Source organism: Delphinapterus leucas, chromosome X (assembly GCF_059928025.1).
Source record: "Delphinapterus leucas isolate spDelLeu-1000000601 "Yukka" chromosome X, BTC_Dleu_Yukka2, whole genome shotgun sequence".
In the NCBI taxonomy this organism is placed as follows: Eukaryota; Metazoa; Chordata; class Mammalia; order Artiodactyla; family Monodontidae; genus Delphinapterus; species Delphinapterus leucas.
The window spans coordinates 74,840,858-74,861,518 of NC_143150.1; the positions used below are offsets into that span (position 1 = coordinate 74,840,858).

Here is a 20,661-nt window from a genome sequence, read left to right on the forward strand (position 1 = left end):
GCTTTTCCATTTTAACATCTGAAATATTCTGTCACTAAAGAATAAAGGTTAATTGCAGAAGTATTTAAACTGTTAAAAGGGATCCATCACCAGTCCAGCAATACCAAAGGCCTGTGAATAGTTGCTGTTCATTATCATCTGAATGGCACCCAGCCTTTGTCATGGGCTTAACAGACTTCATTAGGATTTGTCTAAGGATTCTGTCCCTGTCAATTACCTTGTTAGTGACAGGAGCCTGCCTATTAATGGGGTCAGTCTCTCAAGGGACTTGACCTGGGCAGGTTTTGAAAATTAGTGTTTGTGGCGGGCTGTTTCATTCCCTTATCTCCCCACTCCCACAGCCAAACTGACCAAAGCGCTGTACACCTTTTACTTAGCTGCCTCCAGTACTACATGAAAGAGTGCTAGAGGCTCTCAGTTCTATTAAAAATAATTAATTAGTATCTGCTCTGTGTGAGGCACACACACTTGGAAGTTGTTTACCACCTAGTAGGAAAGGCAGATAAGAAACAGAAAATTGCAATATATTTGACTTGCCAATGGTGTCAATCAAGATGAGGACAGTGGGCTGTGAGAGCCCTGAAGGAGATGTCACCTAAAGTGAATCTCAAAGGATAGACATTCTTTGGATCTAGGAGGATGGAGACATTCTAAACAGAGGGAATGGCATGAGCAAAGATACGGAGATCTGAAACAGCATGATTTAGCCAGAAAACTTCATCTAAGCAGTGTAGTATATAAGAGTGTCAGACATCAGCAGTGCCTAGATGGAGGCTCCTGGAGAGGTCATTATAACAGCGGATACTTCTAATGGAATATTTCCAGGATACCATGCTAAAGCAATTTAGCTCTATTTATTTCACAACCGTCTGAGGTAGATACTATTTTTGCAAGTGGGAAAACTGAAGCCCAGAGAAGTTAGGTCAGCAACATTCACTGTTGCACGGCTAATGGGTGGCAGAGTTGGGATTCAAACCCAGGTCAGCGTCAGAGCCCAAGCTGTGCATTGGGATTGGAAATATGTGTCAAGTTACTGAAGACTTTAATTGCTACTTTGAAGAGGATTGGCAGTGTCCTATAAGTGATAGGAAGCTACTTAAGGTAATTTAAATAAGGAAAGTGACTAGGGACCAGAAAATTTGGGATAAGAGGCCCTTCTCTAATCAGGCTAACTGACTGTGGCTTCAGCCAAATCTCTTTCCTTCTTTGGACCTCTGTTTTCTCATCTGGAATGTGAGGACAATGATAAAGTGCTAATCTTAAGGATCTCTTTTGGCTCTTTGAGTTTTTTGCCTCTCTAGCTAGGGCTGGGGAAGAGACTAGATTCCTGACTGGTGAGACTGGTAGGCACTTTCTCTATGTGCTTTGTTCTTTATATATGCTTTATACATGCTGTACCTCTTGCCCTGGAATACCTTCTTGCTTCCCTCCTGTCTTTCCAAATACTACAGCCATCCGCCCCTCTTCTCATGACTTCTACAGTGTTACAAACTAAGTTAGCTATGGCTCAGTTTGGCCCCTAATTATATGCTATCTTGTATTCTTTGCTAGTTGCTTCCTTTGTAATCTTTTCTTCCCATATATATTTTGGGCCTCTCCTCTTCTTCTACTTTTTAGTTTCTCTTACCCCCTAAAGCATCTAACACAGTCTTGGTTACAATGGGGTCTTGGAGAAAATCTTGTTAATCATTTTCTTTCTCTTCTGGCAGTGTGTGTGAGCACAGCAAAGAGAATCTTATGACCCCCTCTAACATGGGGGTGATCTTTGGGCCCACTCTCATGAGAGCTCAGGAGGACACTGTGGCTGCCATGATGAACATCAAATTCCAGAACATTGTGGTGGAAATCCTAATTGAGCACTTTGTCAAGGTATGTATTTCCTATCTTTACCGTCACTCCTCCAACCATGTGACACTTTCCCCTAGCCAATTTTTAGAGTTGTGTCTTCTCTCTGGCTCAAGTTATAATGGAAGGAAATTCCATATGACACAATGACATTTAGTAGCATTTCTGACCCTCAACATTGCTTGAGCATGAAACTCTTTTATTATCAGACCCCATGCAAGATGGTATAGAAGAAAAATATCATTGTACATGCCTTTAAGGAGTTAATAGTACAATATGGAGACAACCATGTAAACAAAGGAAAATGATAGATATAAAAGTGGTATATGTACAATTAAACCATAAAGAAAGCAATACTTATTAAAACCCCATAACATTCTAAAGAATTTAAGGTGTTATATTTATATGGTCTGTAAAATATGAGGTAGTGTACATTGTAATTAGATCAAATGAAAAATCATGATACAGATAGAAAATGAACCCAGGAATGAGGCTAGACAAGAAATATTTAATGACAAGTCCTATACACTTGCTAGGGACGGTCCTACATTTGACTCTAGGCTTTCTAGCAGCCAATGCCATCCTAGCAGAACATAATTCAATACAAACTTTTCTTCAGGGGGAGGGGACTGGTGATATAGTCCAGGTGGTATGCACAGTTCAAGCTCTTCCACTTACTAGCTGTATTAGGTAAGATACAGGTTAGGCTGCTAAGATACCACAGTGGCTCCAACACAAGAGACATTTATTTCTTGGTTTGGAACAGTTCAGCAAGGTGGTCCAGGCCTGATACAGTGACTTGACAAAGGCTAGAACCCAGCTTACTTCTTTGTTGTTGTTCCATCATCCCTAAGGTGCTGCTTCATCTGCATGACCAAATATCTTCTACATTATATCAATTGGGAAGTATGAAAGAAAGAAAGCTGAGGATATAACCCTTTCCTTTAAGGCAATGACCTGGAAGTCACACATATCACTTTTATTTACATACCATTTATCAGAATTTAATCTCATGGTCAGATCTAGCTATAAGAAAAGCAGAAAAATTTAGTTTTTGTTTGGGGCAACCATGTGCCTAGCTAAGACTTTAGTTCTTTTACTAAAAGAAGGAGAGAATGGATATTGGAGAACAATTGACATTCTCTGCCATATTATCTGTGTTACATTGAGCAATGTAACTTCTCTGATAGTCATTGTGTTTCAGCTGAAATGTGAAGATGATAATAAACACATGCTATGTGAGAGTTACATGCCCATGGCCATTTTGCTAGTGAGAGAGCTAGAATTTAAATCCATGTACGTGGCTCAGAGTTGAAGTACTTAATCACTATACAGTGCTGCCTTACCAATCATTTTGGTACAGTGATATTATTGGGTATATACAGGACACTTTGGGATTATCAAGGATGGGTACTTGCAGAGAAGTACAACCTATGTCAATACTTAAAGTGGGAAAGAAAGGGAAATAGGGAAAAGAAATTTCAAGGAGATGGTTCAGCATGAACAAAGGCCCAAGGACCTAAAACCCCAAACCATTTTATATTGTTGAAACATGAAATGGAAATAGGAGTGGCAAGAGATGTGACTGGAGGCAGACGGTGGCCATGTTCTAAAAGGACTAGGCTTTGTCTAGTTAAGGAGTTTGGAATGTTTGAAATTGTTCTTGCAGGCCTGGGAAAGCCTTGCTTCAAATTAAAGTAGTATGATGAATAGAGTTAAATTTGGGTGACTGTGTGGATGGGGCTCTACTTCATACATATAAGAAATACAGAATGGGAAAATTTTAGAAAGATGGAGCAAAAGCTCAGTTTGGGGCAGATTGGATTTGAGATTTCTGGAATATATCAAGAGAGCAATATCTAGGAAGTAGTTGACTATGAATCCAAAGCAGGGATTGGCGAACTTTTTATTGAAGAACCATATAATAAATATTCTAGGCTTTGCAGGTCATAGATGTGTGTCACAACTACTCAACTCCACCTTTGTATTGGGAAAGCAGTCATAGATAACATAAACAAATGAATGTTCTAATAAAACTTTATTGACAAAACTGGCAGCAGACCTGTGGGCTGTAATTTTCTGACTCTTGGTCTATAGCCCAGATATCATTTATTGATTAACTGATTAGTTCATTCATTCAGAAAATATGTTTTGAGTATCCACATTTGCCAGGTACTGTTTTAGGCATGGGGATACAGCCCTCATGTAATTTAGAAAAACAGTATCAATATAACTAAAATATATAATATATTAAATGGTAATGAGCATTAAGATGAACAGTAAAGCAGAAAAGGGGAATAGGAAGGGTTGAGAAGTGGTTTTCACATTTTAAATACAGTGGCCAGGAAGACCTCATTGAGAAGGACTTTTGAGCAGAGACCCATAGGAAATAAAGGAATTGTTCATTCACATATCTGGGGGGAAATCATTCTAGGCTGAAGAAATGGTAAGTGGAAAATCCCTGAGGCAGAAATGTGTATATCATGTTCATGGTACAAAAAGGAGGCCAGAAGGATTAATCAAAAGAGGAAACAGAAGAAGATGGTTCAGAGAGGAAAAGCTAAATAGATCCTATAGGGCCTTAGAACCCATTGGAAGGATTTTGACTTTACTATCTGAGTAGAATGAGGTTTTTGACTAGAGAAATGACCTGATTTGACTTATATTTAATAGGACTATTCTGGATGCTGTGTGGATAATAGCTGTAGGGGAACAAGGGTAGACACAAAGAGTCTAATTAAGAGCCTGTTTCAATAATGCAATCAAGAAATGGTTTATACCTTGGATGACGGTGGTAACAGTGGATATGGTGAGAAAGTGGTCAGATTCTAAATAATTTTGAAGGCAGAGCTGACAGGACTTGCTAGCAAATCATGTGGAATGTGGGAGAGAGAGAGGAGCCATGGATAACTTCAAGGTTTTATATCAGAGCAACTAGAAGGATGAAGTTTCCATTTACTGTGATGGATAGGCTGAGGGAGAAGAAGATTTGAAAAAAAGAGCAGGAGTTCAGTTTGGGACAAGTTAAGATAGATATGCCTATGAGACATCTGAGGTCAGAGAATAAAACAGGATTAGGGAAATAAAGTTGGCCTTCCATAGCATAGAGGCAGTGGTTAAAACCATGCAAGTCTTGCCTAGGGATACTTGTAGCAAGACAATAAATGTTAGACCAAAGATTGAAATCTAGGGAGTGCCAATGTTTTAAGGGCCATTAGAAAAGACCACAAAACAGATCAAGAAAGAATGTTCAGTAACATGAGAATGAGGAGATAGGGGAGCCATAGACTCCTGGAGAGGAGATAGTTTTTGGAAGAAAGAGTGGACAGTGGTTTCCGTTTCCCAAGACAAGTCATCGAGGACAGGAACTGAAAAGTATTTACTGCTTTAAGTGTTTTTTTAAAATTTTTAAATATAAGCAATACATATACATGGTAAAAATTTCCAACCACGAAGGAATTAGAATGAAAAATAATTCCACCCTTTACTTATTCTCAACTCCTAGCTCCAAACGTCATTTCAATAATTTTTTCTTTGTCATTCCGGCAAAGAAAAACAATACATATATATACATACACATGCATTAATATATTTGATAGATTTTAATATGCATATTTTATTTCTCTACTGAGAAAGCCTAAAAACCCTAGACATTATATATAAAAGCAACACAAAACAGAAAAAGCCTCACAGACTTAGAGAACAAACTTATGGTTACCAGGGGGGAAGGGTTGGGATAGATTGTTTTGGGGGTTTTTTTTTGCGGTACGCGGGCCTCTCACTGTTGTGGCCTCTCCCATTGCGGAGCACAGGCTCTGGACACGGAGGCTCAGCGGCCATGGCTCACGGGCCCAGCTGCTCCGCAGCATGTGGGATCTTCCCAGACCGGGGCACGAACCCGTGTCCCCTGCATCAGCAGGCGGACTCTCAACCACTGCGCCACCAGGGAAGCCCGCAGATTGGGAGTTTAAGATTGACATGTATACACTGCTATATTTAAAATAGATAACCAACAAGGGCCTACTGTATAGCACAGGGAATGCTGCTCAATATTCTGTAATAACCTAAATGGGAGAAGAATTTGGAAAAGAATAGATTACGTGTATATGTATAACTGAATCACTTTGCTATACACCTGAAACTAATGCAACATTATTAATCAAGTATGCTCTGATATAAGATAAAAATATAAAAAAGAAAACTTAAAAAAAAACAAAAAATAAGGACTCTGAAACATGAAGGGAACAAGGCACACCAGACCATGTACGGACCTTGGGACCTGAGGAATGACATGGCCACAAGTCATCAGGGTTTTGATTTTGCCTCATGTCTTCCATATTGGGTAGTGTAGAAGCTGACAACCTAAGAACACCAACGGGTACAGTCAAAAGAGGTCCCAGCAAAAGCCTGCTCTCTCTGTCCAAAGGAACTGGAAAGGAACAGCCTAATGGCAAAAAAATTTAGATAATAACCCCTTCACCACAAAATGCCACCAAAAACTTGAGGCCTCACCCCCACCCTCAGAAAATGCTGAGTGGAAAGACTAGACTTCTATCTTTGCCAGTCTGTAACAAGGCACCTCAACCAACCTCTTCCTGCCCCATGTGGTTGTGTCAAGGAGGCCAAGTGGGGAACCAGACTTTCATCCTCACCTGCGGTAATGAGATACCTTCCCCCACTCCCTATGGTGTCAGTGGAGACCACATAAAGCACCTGGACTCCCATGACCATTTAGCACTGGAGTAGTGTCAGAGGAGGCCTGGCAGAAATACAGGACTTTACCATTACTCTGTGGTAGTAAGCCTACTACACTGTGGTATCAGTTGAGAGGAGACCATGTGGGGAACCATAATGAGACTCGCTTCTTCTCCAGCCAGAGTGGTATCAGCAGGGCCTAGTGAGGAGCCAAAACTCCTTCATTTGCCTAGCACTGACAAGGTAGTGTTTCCTTCCCTACCTACTCCTAACAAGGAGTCTTTCCTTCCCTTTGGGATGTCAGTGGAGGCCAAGGGGAAAATCTGGACTTCCACTCCATCCTCGCAGTAATAAGGTAGTGCACCTCCTCCCCTGCAGTGGCACTGTCAAAAGAGGTCTGCTCTAACAGAAGGTATAAGTAAGAACGAGATTCTCATAATACCCAAAATGTGCAGGCTTTAGTTGAAAATTATTTGTCATACCAAGAACAAGGAATATCTCAACATGAATGAGAAAAGACCATCAAAAGACATCAACATCCAGATGACACAGATGTTAATTATCTGACAAGAATTTTAAAGCAGCCATCATAAAAATGCTACAATGCACGATTAGGAATACATTTGAAACAGATGGAAAAATTTCAGCAAAGTTATAGAAAATTTCTGCAGAGAAATACACAGACTCGGCAAAGAAATAGAAGATATAAAGAAGAAACAAGTGAAAAATATAGAACTGAAAAATGCCATAAGTGAAATTTTAAAATTCAGTGGATGTACTCAACAATACAATAGAGAGGACAGGAGAAAGAAACAGTGAACTTATAGAATAACACAAATTATGCAATCCGAGCAACAGACTACTAAGAGAATTTGTTACAGCAGACCTATCCTAAAATAATGGCTAAAGGAAGTTCTTTAAAGAAAAAGGGCACAATTAAAGAAGGGATCTTGGAATAGCAGGACAGAAGAAAGAACAACAGAAAGACCAAAATTATGAATAAACATCATAGACTTTTATTCTCCCATTTAGATTCCTCAATTACATTTCTTTTTTTTTAACATCTTTATTGGAGTATAATTGCTTTACAATGTTGTGTGAGTTGCTGCTCTATAACAAAGTGGATCAGCTATATGTATGCATATATCCCCATATCTCCTCCCTCTTGCATCTCCCTCCCACACTCCATATCCCACCGCTCTAGGTGGACACAAAGCACTGAGCTGATATCCCTGTGCTATGTGGCTGCTTCCCACTACTAGCTGTTTTACATTTGGTAGTGTATATATGTCCATGCCACTCTCTCACTTCATCCCAGCTTACCCTTCCCCCTCCCCACGTCCTCAAGTCCATTTTCTACCTCTGCATCTTTATTCCTGTCCTGCCCCTAGGTTCATCAGAACCATATACATATTTTTAGGATTCCATATATATGTGTTAGCATATGGTATTTATTTTTCTCTTTCTGACTTCACTGTGTATGACAGTCTCTAGGTCCATCCACCTCACTACGAATAACTCAATTTTGTTTCTTTTTATGGCTGAGGAATATTCCATTGTATATATGTGCCACATCTTCTTTATCCATTCATCTGTCGATGGGCCCTTAGGTTGCTTCCATGCCCTGACTATTGTAAATAGAGCTGCAGTGAATATTGTAGTACATGACTCTTTCTGAATTATGCTTTTCTCAGGGTATATGCCCAGTAGTGAGATTGCTGGGTCGTATGGAATTTCTATTTTTAGTTTTTTAAGGAACCTCCATACTGTTCTCCATACTGGCTGTATCAATTTACATTCCCAACAACAGTGCAAGAGATTTCCCTTTTCTCCACACCCACTCCAGCATTTACTGTTTGTAGATTTTTTGATGATGGCCATTCTGACTGGTGTGAGATACTATCTCATTGTAGTTTTGATTTGCATTTCTCTAATGATTAATGATGTTGAACATTCTTTCATGTGTTTGTTGGCAATCTGTATAAATTCTTTGGAGAAATGTCTATTGAGGTCTTCTGCCCATTTTTGGATTGGGTTGTTTCTTTGATATTGAGCTGCTTATATATCTTGGAGATTAATCCTTTGTCAGTTGCTTCATTTGCAAATATTTTCTCCCATTCTAAGGGTTCTCTTTTGGTCTTGTTTCCTTTGCTGTGCAAAAGCTTTTAAGTTTCATTAGGTCCCATTTGTTTATTTTTGTTTTTATTTCCATTTCTCTAGGAGGTGGTTCAAAAAGGATCTTGCTGTGATTTATGTCATAGAGTGTTCTGCCTATGCTTTCCTCTAAGAGTTTGATGGTGTCTGACCTTACATTTAGGTCTTTAATCCATTTTGAGTTTATTTTTGTGTATGGTGTTTGGAACTGTTCTAATTTCATTCTTTTCCATTTAGCTGTCCAGTTTTCCCAGCACCATTTATTGAAGAGACTGTCTTTTCTCCACTGTATATTCTTGCCTCCTTTAAAAAGATTAGGTGACCATATGTGCGTGGGTTTATATCTGGGCTTTCTATCCTGCTCCATTGATCCATATTTCTTTTTGTGCCAGTACCACACTGTCTTGATTACTGTAGCTTTGTAACATTTAGTCTGAACTCAGGGAGCCTGATTGGTGCAGCTCCGTTTTTCTTTCTCAAGATTCCTTTGGCTATTCGGGGACTTTTGTGTTTCCGTACAAGTTGTACAATTATTTGTTCTACTTCTGTGAAAAATGCCATTGGTAGATTGATAGAGATTGCATTGAATCTGTAGATTGCTGTGGGTAATAGAGTCATTTTCACAATGTTGATTCTTCCAATCCAAGAACATGGTATATCTCTCAAACTGTTTGTATCATCTTTAATTTCTTTCATCAGTGTATTATAGTTTTCTGCATACAGGTCTTTGGTCTCTTTAGGTAGGTTTATGCCTAGGTATCTTATTCTTTTCGTTGCAATGGTAAATGGGAGTGTTTCCTTAACTTCTCTTTCAGATTTTTCATCATGAGTGTATAGGAATTCAAGAGATATCTGTGCCTTAATTGTGTGTCCTGCTACTTTACCAAATTCATTGGTCAGCTCCAGTAGTTTTCTGGTAGCATCTTTAGGATATTCTATGTATAGTACCATGTCATCTACAAACAGTGACAGCTTTACTTCTTCTTTTCCAATTTGGATTCCTTTTATTTCTTTTTCTTCTCTGATTGCTGTGGCTTAAACTTCCAAAACTACTAGTGGTGAGAGTGGGCAAACTTGTCTTCTTCCTGATCATAATGGAAATGTTTTCAGTTTTTCACCATTGACAATGATGTTGGCTGTGGGTTTGTCATATATGGCCTTTATTATGTTGAGGTAAGTTCCCTCTATGGATACTTTCTGGAGGGGTTTTATCATAAATGGGTGTTGTATTTTGTCAAAAGCTTTTTCTGCATCTATTGAGATGATCATATGGTTTTTCTCCTTCAGTTGTTTAATATGGTGTATCACATTGATTAATTTGCATATATTGAAGAATCCTTGCATTCCTGGGATGAACCCCACTTGATTATGGGGTATGATCCTTTTAATGTGCTTTTGGATTCTGTTTGCTGGTATTTGGTTGAGGATTTTTGCATCTATGTTCATCAGTGATATTGGCCTGTAGTTTTCTTTCTTTGTGACACATTTATCTGGCTTTGGTATCAGCGTGATGGTGGCCTCGTAGAATGAGTTTGGGAGTGTTACTCCCTCTGCTATATTTTGGAAGAGTTTGAGAAGTATAGGTGTTAGCCCTTCTCTAAATGTTTGGGAGAATTTGCCGGTGAAGCCATCGGTCCTGGGTTTTTGTTTGTTGGAAGATTTTTAATCACAGTCTCAATTTCAGTGCTTGTGATTCATCTGTTTATATTTTCTATTTCTTCCTGCTGCAGTCTCAGAAGGTTGTGCTTTTCTAAGAATTTGTCCATTTCTTCCAGGTTGTCCATTTTATTGGCACACGGGTGCTTGTAGTAATCCATCATGATCCTTTGTATTTCTGCAATGTCAGTTGTTACTTCTCCTTTTTCATTTCTAATTCTATTGATTTGAGTCTTCTCCCTTTTTTTCTTGATGAGGCTGGCTAATGGTTTATCAATTTTGCTTATCTCCTCAAAGAAGCAGCTTTTAGTTTTATTGACCTTTGCTATCATTTCCTTCAGTTCCTTTTCATTTATTTCTCATCTGATGTTTTTGATATCTTTCCTTCTGCTAACTTTGGGCGTTTTTTTTGTTCTTCTTCCTCTAATTGCTTTAAGTGTAAGGTTAGGTTTTTTATTTGAGATATTTCTTGTTTCTTGAGGTAGGCTTGTATTGCTATAAACTTCCCTGTTAGAACTGCTTTTGCTGCATCCCATAGGTTTTGGGTCATCGTGTTTTCATTGTCATTTGTTTCTAGGTATTTTTTGATTTCCTCTTTGATTTCTTCCCTGATCTCTTGGTTATCTAGTAGTGTATTGTTTAGCCTCCATGTGTTTGTATTTTTTACAGATTTTTTCCTGTAATTGATATCTAGTCTCATATTATTGTGGTGGGAAAAGATACTTGATATGATTTCAATTTTCTTTAATTTACTGGGTCTTGATTTGTGACCCAAGATATGATCTATCATGGAGAATGTTCCACAAGCACTTGAGAAGAATGTGTATTCTATTGGTTTTGGATGGGATGTCCTATAAATATCAATTAAGTCCATCTTGTTTAATGTATCATTTAAATCTTGTGTTTCCTTATTCATTTTCATTTTGAATGATCTGTCCATTGGTGAAAGTGGGGTGTTAAAGTTCCCTAATATTATTGTGTTACTGTTGATTTCCCCTTTTATGGCTGTTAGCATTTGCCTTATGTCTGGAGGTGTTCCTATGTTGGGTGCATAAATGATTACAATTGTTATATCTTCTTCCTGGATTGATCCCTTGATCATTATGTAGTGTCTTTCTTTGTTTCTTGTACTAGTCTTTAGTTTAAAGTCTATTTTGTCTGATGTGAGAATTGCTACTCCAACTTTCTTTTGATTTCCATTTGCATGAATATCTTTTTCCATCCCCTCGCTTTCAGTCTGTATATGTCCCTGGGTCTGAAGTGGGTCTCTCTTAGACAGTATATATATATGGGTCTTGTTTTTGTATCCATTCAGCCAGTCTGTGTCTTTTGGTTGGAGCATTTAGTCCATTTACATTTAAGGTAGTTATTCATATGTATATTCCTATGATCATTTTCTTAATTGTTTTGGGTTTGTTATTGTAGATTATTTGCTTCTCTTATTTTTTCTGCCTAGAGAAGTTCCCTTCTCATTTGTTGTAAACCTGGTTTGGTGGTGCTGAATTCTCTTACTTTTGCCTGTCTGTAAAGCTTTTAATTTCTCCATCAAATTTGAATGAGATCCTTGCTGGGTAGAGTAATCTTGGTTGTAGGTTTTTCTCCTTCATCACTTTCAATATGTCCTGCCACTCCATTCTGGCTTGCAGAGTTTCTGCTGAAAGATCAGCTGTTAACATTATGCGGATTCCCCTGTATGTTATTTGCTGCTTTTCCCTTGTCTCCATTACGTTTGATGCTTAGAGCAAAAAATAAATTTTTCCAACTTTATTGAGATGAAGCAAAAATTATGGTATGATCTGATGTGGTTCTCAGTGTATGTGAAGAAAACGCTTAAGACAGTGGTATTAATGGAGCATAAAAAACTTCAAATGAAGAGAGATTTAAATACATTTCACCAATGACATGAAATGTTGACACTAGTAGCCTATGATAAGTTATGTATATACAGTGTAATACCTAAAACAACCACTAAAAACCTTTAAAAAGTGATGCACTCAGAACAGATATATCAAATTGGAATTCTAAGAAATGTTTAAGAAATCATAGCTATCCTAAATGTTTATGCACTAAACCAAAAAATATATATACTTTAAATTAGATGATGCAAAAACTTGTGGAACTGATATGAGAAATACAAAATTCATAATTGTACTTGGAGACTTTAGCAACCTTCTCTCTCAAGAACTGAAAATGCAACTAGACAGAAAATCAGAAATATAAGAAATCAAGGGCTTCCCTGGTGGCGCAGTGGTTGAAAGTCCGCCTGCTGATGCAGGGGACACGGGTTCGTGCCCCAGTTCGGGAAGATCCCACATGCCACAGAGCAGCTAGGCCTGTGGGCCATGGCCGCTGAGCCTGCGCGTCCGGAGCCTGTGCTCTGCAACGGGAGAGGCCACAACAGTGAGAGGCCTGCATACCGCAAAAAAAAAAAAAATATATATATATATATATATAAGAAATCAAGAGCAGCATCAACCAACAGGATCTGATCAACATTGATATAATACTACACCCAACAGCAGTAAAATATACATGATTTTTAAGTGGCCATGGGGCACATACCAAGGTAGTCAATATTCTAGTCTATAAAATGAACTTCAAAAATGTTTACAAATTGAAATCATGCATGTGTTTTCTCTGACTGCAATGGAATCAAACTAGAAAACAATAACAGAAAGGCAACATGAAGCTTGGCAGAAAAAATGGTGGTGTTAGAGAGTCCAGCTTCTCTGTCCCCCCACAAGAACAATGATTGGATAGCTATCCATGAACAAAAACACCTCTAGGAGGCTTCTATAGTCTCCTTCGGAAGTTTTAGAAACACACTGGAGCAACAACAACAACAACAAAAAGAGGAGAGAAGGAAGAAATTGCATTTTGTTTACATCATCCCCATCCTTCAAGTCAACATTGTTTAGTGCCAAGAAGGAACTTCCCAGCTAGGAAAAGTTCCTCTTGCCTGGAAGGGAAGAAGGGAGTGAATGACCAACTTCTCCAGCCTCTCAGGGCAGTATGTAAATGTCCCACTTCAGTTTCGCACCACCCAGACCAGCAAAGCTGAGATGTGTACAGCTGGCTAGGAACAAAGATGAAAAGTAGTGGCTGTTATTAGCAGACATGCAGTGGGACTGATTAAAGTCCACAGAGACCTGCTCTGCAGACAAACTCAGCAGATTTCACCACTGATGAAGCCAGTGGCCAGCACAGCTGCTATGAACCCACTGTAGGTCTTGACCAGCTTTTTCCCCACAGGTATTCATGTTCCCTAATGGCAGCCAACTGAGTCCATCTCCACTCTCTCCACCCAATCACCCCTGATGGTGCCTAGGAACCACCCTGGCAGCCATCCAAAATCTCTGCAGCTGCACAAGTGTAAAAGACAAGCTGCCCAAGACCCTCCCCACCCCCACTGGAGCCCACGACCCATGCCCGCAGGCAGTGTGGGCCTCTGCAGCTGTGTGAGTAAGGCTGGTTTAGGACAGCAACCTACAGACACTAGGCTCACCACCACTACTCTGCTAGTAGTGGGCTAGCCTACCCAGCTGTGCGCCTGCACACCACTGGCCTGACAACCATCTTTGGCATCTACCACAGCACACACATCCTGGGGGGAGAGCGTGCAGCCATGGATGACAACCACTTGTGCACCTGGCTCAGGCTCTGCCTTCTGTCACTGACCAGCACCACTGCCACCCATAACTAGCCCCTCCAGCTGTGTGCCTGCGTGCTCCCAGCCCAACTCCCACCACCAGCCACCACTGCGGTGTGAATGCCCAGGAGGAGATTATGCAGCTGCAGGAGTGTACACTAACAGCCAGGGACCCCACAGCTGCATATGGGCTCAGATCAGGCCATGCATTCTGTCACTGGTGAACACAACAGCACTCACCATTCCATCTCTGCACCTGCACACCTCTAACAACTCTGTCACCAGCCTCCTTTGAAGTCTGCATACCTGGGGAGAGAGTTTGCAGCCATAGAAGGTCATTCTGACATCCAGGGCCTCTGCAGCTGCCAGTGTGCTCATAGTTGGCCCTGACCTTTGCTACCTGCCCTAGTTCCCATCACTATATGTCTGTCTGCAACTAGCCCTTACTTATAAACAGGCACCTGCAGTTGGCCCCTATAGCTGAGTGTCTGTACACCACCAACTCCAGCCACCACAGCTGCCTGCACTGGTCCCTAGCTTTTGGACCTGGAGGTGCCACTTAGGACCTCAACAGCCCTTGCAACTATGTTGAACCCCCACAGTACCCACCAAGGATCATGCAGTTGATGATACTGTGGACCCCAGTAGCCTGAGCCAAAGAGAAATCATGCCCCCATGGTGCCTGACACATGCTTCAAAACTTAGCACCCTGTACTACCAGACTGAGGGTTGTAGCACAACTCAGCATGCCCCCACTCACAGGAGAAAGGCTTCCCTTACTGAAGTCAATCCATAAAGTCTGGAAGTTGTGACTGCTTCTTCAAATGAGCAGACATGTATGAAAGGCTACACAGAATCATGAAGAATCTGAGAAACATGTCTCCACCAAAGGAATATGGTAAACCTCCAAGAGTTGGCCCCAAAGAAGTGGAGATCAGGAATTGCCTGATAAGGAATTCAAAATAATTGTTCTATAGTGCCCAGAGAGCTACAAGAGAAAACAGTCAAATAATTTAACAAATCAGGGAAACAATATGAGAACAAAATGAGAAGTTCAATGAAGAGATAGAAACATAAAAAAGAAACAAATTTTGGGGCTGAAGAATATAATGACTGAATTGAAGAATTCAATTGAGAGCTTCAACAGCAGACTTCAACATGCAGAAGAGAGAATTAATGAGCTAGAAAACAGACCAATTGAACTTATCCAATGAGAGGAGCAAAATTTTTTTAAAGTATGAAAAGTAATGAAGAAAGCCTACAGGACTTATGAAACAATCTCAAGAAAAATAATGTACTAATGATTGGAGTCCCAGAAGGAGCAAAGAGGGAGAAATGGATTTAAAGTTTATTTAAAGAAATAATGGCTGACAACTTCTTACACCTGGGGAGAGATTTGGACGTCCATGTTCATGAAGGTAACCGATCACCTTGAAATTTCAATCCACAACAGTATTCTCCAAGACACATAATTAAAAAAACTGTCTAAAACCTAAGATAAAGGATTTTAAAAGCAGCAAAAGAAAAGAAATTCTCTCATACAAGGAAATGCCCATAAGGCTGTCAGTGGATTTCTCAGCAGAGGCCAAAAGATAATGGGATGATATATTCACAGTGCTAAAAGAAAGAAACTGCCAACCAAAAATACTTCACTCAAGAAAGTTGTCCTTCAGAATTGAAGGCAAAGTAAAGATTTTTCCTAATAAACAAAAGCTGAGGGAATTCTTCATCACTAAGCATGCCTTAAATGCTGAAAAGATTTATTCAGGCTGAAACAAAGGATGCTAATTGGTAACATAAAGACATTTATATGAAAATATACAATGCACTGGTAAAGGTGAGCATATAGTCAGATTCGTAATACCCTAACACTGTAATATGGTGATGTGTGAACTACTTAATTCTAGTACAAAGGTTAAAGGACAAAAGTACTAAAAATAGCTATAGCTTCAACCATTTGTTAATGGATAACAATATAAAGAGCTGTAAATGGTGACATCAAAAACATAAAAGGGGGAGTGGAGTAAAAAGTATTTCCATGAGATCAAACTTAAATTGTTAGTGTAAAATAAACTGTTATATAAGATGATTTATGTAAAATTCATGGGTAACCTTACAAAACAAAAACTTGCAGTAGATTCACAAAAGATAAAGAGAAGGGAATCGGGGGGACGAGAGGGAAGATGCCGGAAGAGTAAGACGCGGAGATCACCTTCCTCCCCACAGATACATCAGAAATACATCTACACGTGGAACAACTCCTACAGAACGCCCACTGAGCACTGGCAGAAGACCTCAGACCTCCCAAAAGGCAAGAAACTGCCCATGTACCTGAGTAGGGCAAAAGAAAAAATAAACAGAGACATAAGAATAGGGACGGGACCTGCACCAGTGGGGAGGGCGCTGTGAAGGAGGAAAGGTTTCCACACACTAGGAAGCACCTTCATGGGCGGAGACTGTGGGTGGCGGAGGGGGGGAGCTTCAGAGCCACGGAGGAGAGCGCAGCAACATGGTGAGGAGGACAAAGCGGAGAGATTCCCCCCCAGAGGATCGGTGCCCACTGGCACTCACCAGCCCGAGAGGCTTGTCTGCTCACCCGCTGCAGCGGGCGGGGTCTGGGAGCTGAGGCTTGGGTTTCAGTCGGATCACAGGGAGAGGACTGGTTGCGTGAACACAGCCTGAAGGGGTTAGTGCACCAAAGCTAGCCAGAAGGGAGTCCGGGGAAAAGTCTGGAATTGCCGAAGAGACAAGACTTTTTTTTCCCTCTTTGTCTCCTGCTGCGCGAGGAGAGGGGATTAAGAGTGCTGCTTAAAGGAGCTCCAGAGGCGGGTGTGAGCCGTTGCTAACAGCGCAGACCACAGAGACGGGCATGAGATGCTAAGGCCGCAGCTGCCACCACCAAGAAGCCTGTGAGTGAGCACAGGTCACTATCCACACCTCCCCTCCCGGGAGCCTGTGCAGCCCACCACTGAGAGGGTCCCGTGATCCAGAGACAACTTCCCCAGGAGAACACATGGCATGCCTCAGGCTGCTGCAACGTCCTGCCGGCCTCTGCTGCTGCAGGCTCGCCCTGCACTCTGTGCCACTCCCTCCCCACGGGCTGAGTGAGCCAGAGCCCCAGAAGCAGCTGCTCCTTTAACCCTGTCCTGTCTGAGTGAAGAACAGACGCCCTGAGGTGAACTATATGGAGAGGCGAGGCCAAATCCAAAGCTGAGTCCCGGGAGCTGTCTGAAGAAAGAAGAGAAAGGGAAATTTTTCCATGCAGCCACAGGAGCAGCGGATTAAAGCTCCACAATCAGCTTGATGTACTCTGCATAGGCGGAATACATGAATAGGCAGCAAATCATCCCAAATTGAGGAGGTGGACTTTGAGTGCAAGATATATTATTTTATCCCCTTTTCCTCTTTTTGTGAGTGTGTATGTGCATGCTTCTGTGTCAGATTTTGTCTGTACAGCTTTGCTTTCACCATTTGTCCTGGGATTCTGTCTGTACGATTTTATTTTTACTTAAAAAAATTATTTTCTTAATAATAATTTTTTATTTTAATAACTTCATTTTATTTTATTTTATCCTCTCTCTTTCTTTCTTTCTACTTTTTCCCCCTTTTATTCTGAGCAATGTGAATGAAAGGCTCTTGGTGCTGCATCCAGGAGTCAGTGCTGTGCCTCTGAGGGGGGTGAGCCAACTTCAGGACACTGGTCCACAAAAGAGCTCCCAGCTCCATGTAATATCAAATGGTGAAAATCTCCCAGAGATCTCCATCTCAACACCAACACCCAGGTTCACTCAACGACCAGCAAGCTACCGTGCTGGACACCCTATGCCAAACAACTAGCAAGACAGGAACACAATACCACCCATTAGCAGAGAGGCTGCCTAACATCATAATAAGGCCACAGACACCACAAAACACACCACCAGATATGGACCTGTGCACCAGAAAAATGAGATCCAGCCTCATCCACCAGAACACAGGCACTAGTCCCCACCACCAGGAAGCCTACACAACCCACTGAACCAACTTTAGCCACTGGTGACAGACACCAAAAACAACGGGAACTATGAACCTGCAGCCTGCAAAAAGGAGACCCCAAGCACAGTAAGATAAGCAAAATGAGAAGACAGAAAAACACACAACAGATGAAGGAGCAAGATAAAAACCCACCAGACCTACCAAATGAAGAGGAAATAGGCAGTGTACCTGATAAACAATTCAGAATAAAAATAGTAAAGGTGATCCAAAATCTTGGAACTAGAATAGAGAAAATGCAAGAAACATTAAACAAGGAACTAGAAGAATTAAAGATGAAACAAGCAACGAAGAACAACACAATAAATGAAATTAAAAATACTCTAGAAGGGATCAATAGCAGAATAACTGAGGCAGAAGAACGGATAAGTGACCTGGAAGATAAAATAGTGGAAATAACTACTGCAGAGCAGAATAAAGCAAAAAGAATGAAAATAACTGAGGACAGTCTCAGAGACCTCTGGGACAAAATTAAACGAAAAGACATTCAAATTATATGGATCCCAGAAGAAGAAGAGTGAAAGAAAGGGACTGAGAAAATACTTGAAGAGATTATAGTTGAAAATTTCCCTAAAATGTGAAAGGAAATAATCAAATCCAGGAAGCACAGAGAGTCCCGTAAAGCATAAATCCAAGGAGAAACACACCAAGACAAACATTAATCAAACTGTCAGAACTTAAATACAAAGAAACTATATTAAAAGCAGCATGAGAAAAATAACACGCAAGGGAATGCCCATAAGGTTAACAGCTGATCTTTCAGCAGAAACTCTGCAAGCCAGAAGGGACTGGCAGGACGTATTTAAAGTAATGAAGGAGGAAAATCTACAATCAAGATTACTCTACCCAGCAAGAATCCCATTCAGATTAGATGGAGAAATTAAAACCTTTACAGACAAGCAAGAGCTGAGAAAGTTTAGCACCACCAAACCAGCTTAACAACAAATGCTAAAGGAACTTCTCTAGGCAAGAAACACAAGAGAAGGAAAGACCTACAAAAACGAACCCAAAACAATTAAGAAAATGGGAATAGGGACATACACATCGATAATACCTTAAATGTAAGGGATTAAATGTTTCCACCAAAAGACAGAGAATGGCTGAATGGATACAAAAACAAGACCCATATATATGCCATCTACAAGAGACCCACTTCAGACATAGGGACACATACAGACTGACAGTGAGGGGATGGAAAAAGATATTCCATGCAAATGGAAACCAAAAGAAAGCTGCAGTAGCAATTCTCATATCAGAAAAAATAGACTGTAAAATACAGACTATTACAAGAGACAGAAAAGGACACTACATAATGATCAAGGGATCGATCCAAGAAGAAGATATAACAATTGTAAATATTTATGCACGCAAAATAGGAGCACCTCAATATATGAGGCAAATACTAATGGCCATAAAAGGGGAAATTGGCAGTAACGCATTCATAGTAGGGGATTTAACACCCCACTTTCACGAAGGACAGATCATCCAAAATGAAAATACATAAGGAAACACAAGCTTTAAATTATACATTAAACAAGATGGACTTAATTTATATTTATAGGACATTCCATCCCAAAACAACAGGATACACATTTTTCTCAAGTGCTCATGGAACATTCTACAGGATAGATCATATATTGGGCCACAAATCAAGCCTTGGTAAATTTAAGAAAATTGAAATTGTATCAAGTATCTTTTCCGACCACCACACTATGAGACTAGATATCAATTACAGGAAAAGATCTGTAAAAAATAAAAATACATGGAGGCTAAACAATACAGTACTTAATAACGAAGTGATCACTGAAGAAATCAAAGAGGAAGTCAAAAGACACCTAGAAACAAGTGACAATAGAGACACAACGACTCAAAACCTATGGGATGCAGCAAAAGCAGTTCTAAGAGGGAAGTTTATAGCAATACAATCCTACCTTAAGAAACAAGAAACATCTCGAATAAACAACCTAACCATGCACCTAAAGCAATTAGAGAAAGAAGAACAGAAACAGCCCAAAGTTAGCAGAAGGAAAGTAATCATAAAGATCAGATCAGAAATAAATGAAAAAGAAATGAAGGAATCGATAGCAAAGATCAATAAAACTAAAAGCTGGTTCTTTGAGAAGATAAACAAAATTGATAAACCATTAGCCAGACTCATCAATTTAAAAAGGGAGAAGACTCAAATCAATAGAATTAGAAATGAAAAAGGAGAAGTAACAACTGACACTGCATAAATAGAAAAGATCATGAAAGATTAAGACAAGGAACTCTATGTCAATAAAATGGACAACCCAGAAGAAATGGACAAATTCTTAGAAATGCACAACCTGCCAAGACTGAATCAGGAAGAAATAGAAAATATGAACTGACCAATCACAAGCATTGAAATTGAAGCTGTGATTTAAAGTCTTCCAACAAACAAAAGCCCAGGACCAGATGGCTTCACAGGCGAATTCTATCAAGCATTTAGAGAAGAGCTAACACCTATAATTCTCAAAATCTTCCAAAATATAGCAGAAGGAGGAACACTCCCAAACTCATTCTATGAGGCCACCATCACCCTGATGCCAAAACCAGACAAGTATTTCAGAAAGAAAGAAAACTACAGGCCAATATCACTGATGAACATA

General features: G+C 40.1%; 1 protein-coding gene across 1 annotated transcript in view; it reads left to right on the plus strand.

Moving 5' to 3' along the window:
- The window catches only part of OPHN1 (oligophrenin 1), a 684,959-nt gene that overhangs the window by 486,625 nt on the left and 177,673 nt on the right, over window positions 1–20,661 (plus strand). Inside the window, exon 19 of the mRNA XM_022561083.3 lies at window positions 1,710–1,869. Coding sequence (XP_022416791.1) covers window positions 1,710–1,869 — 160 coding nt within the window. The remainder of the gene's footprint in view (window positions 1–1,709; window positions 1,870–20,661) is intronic.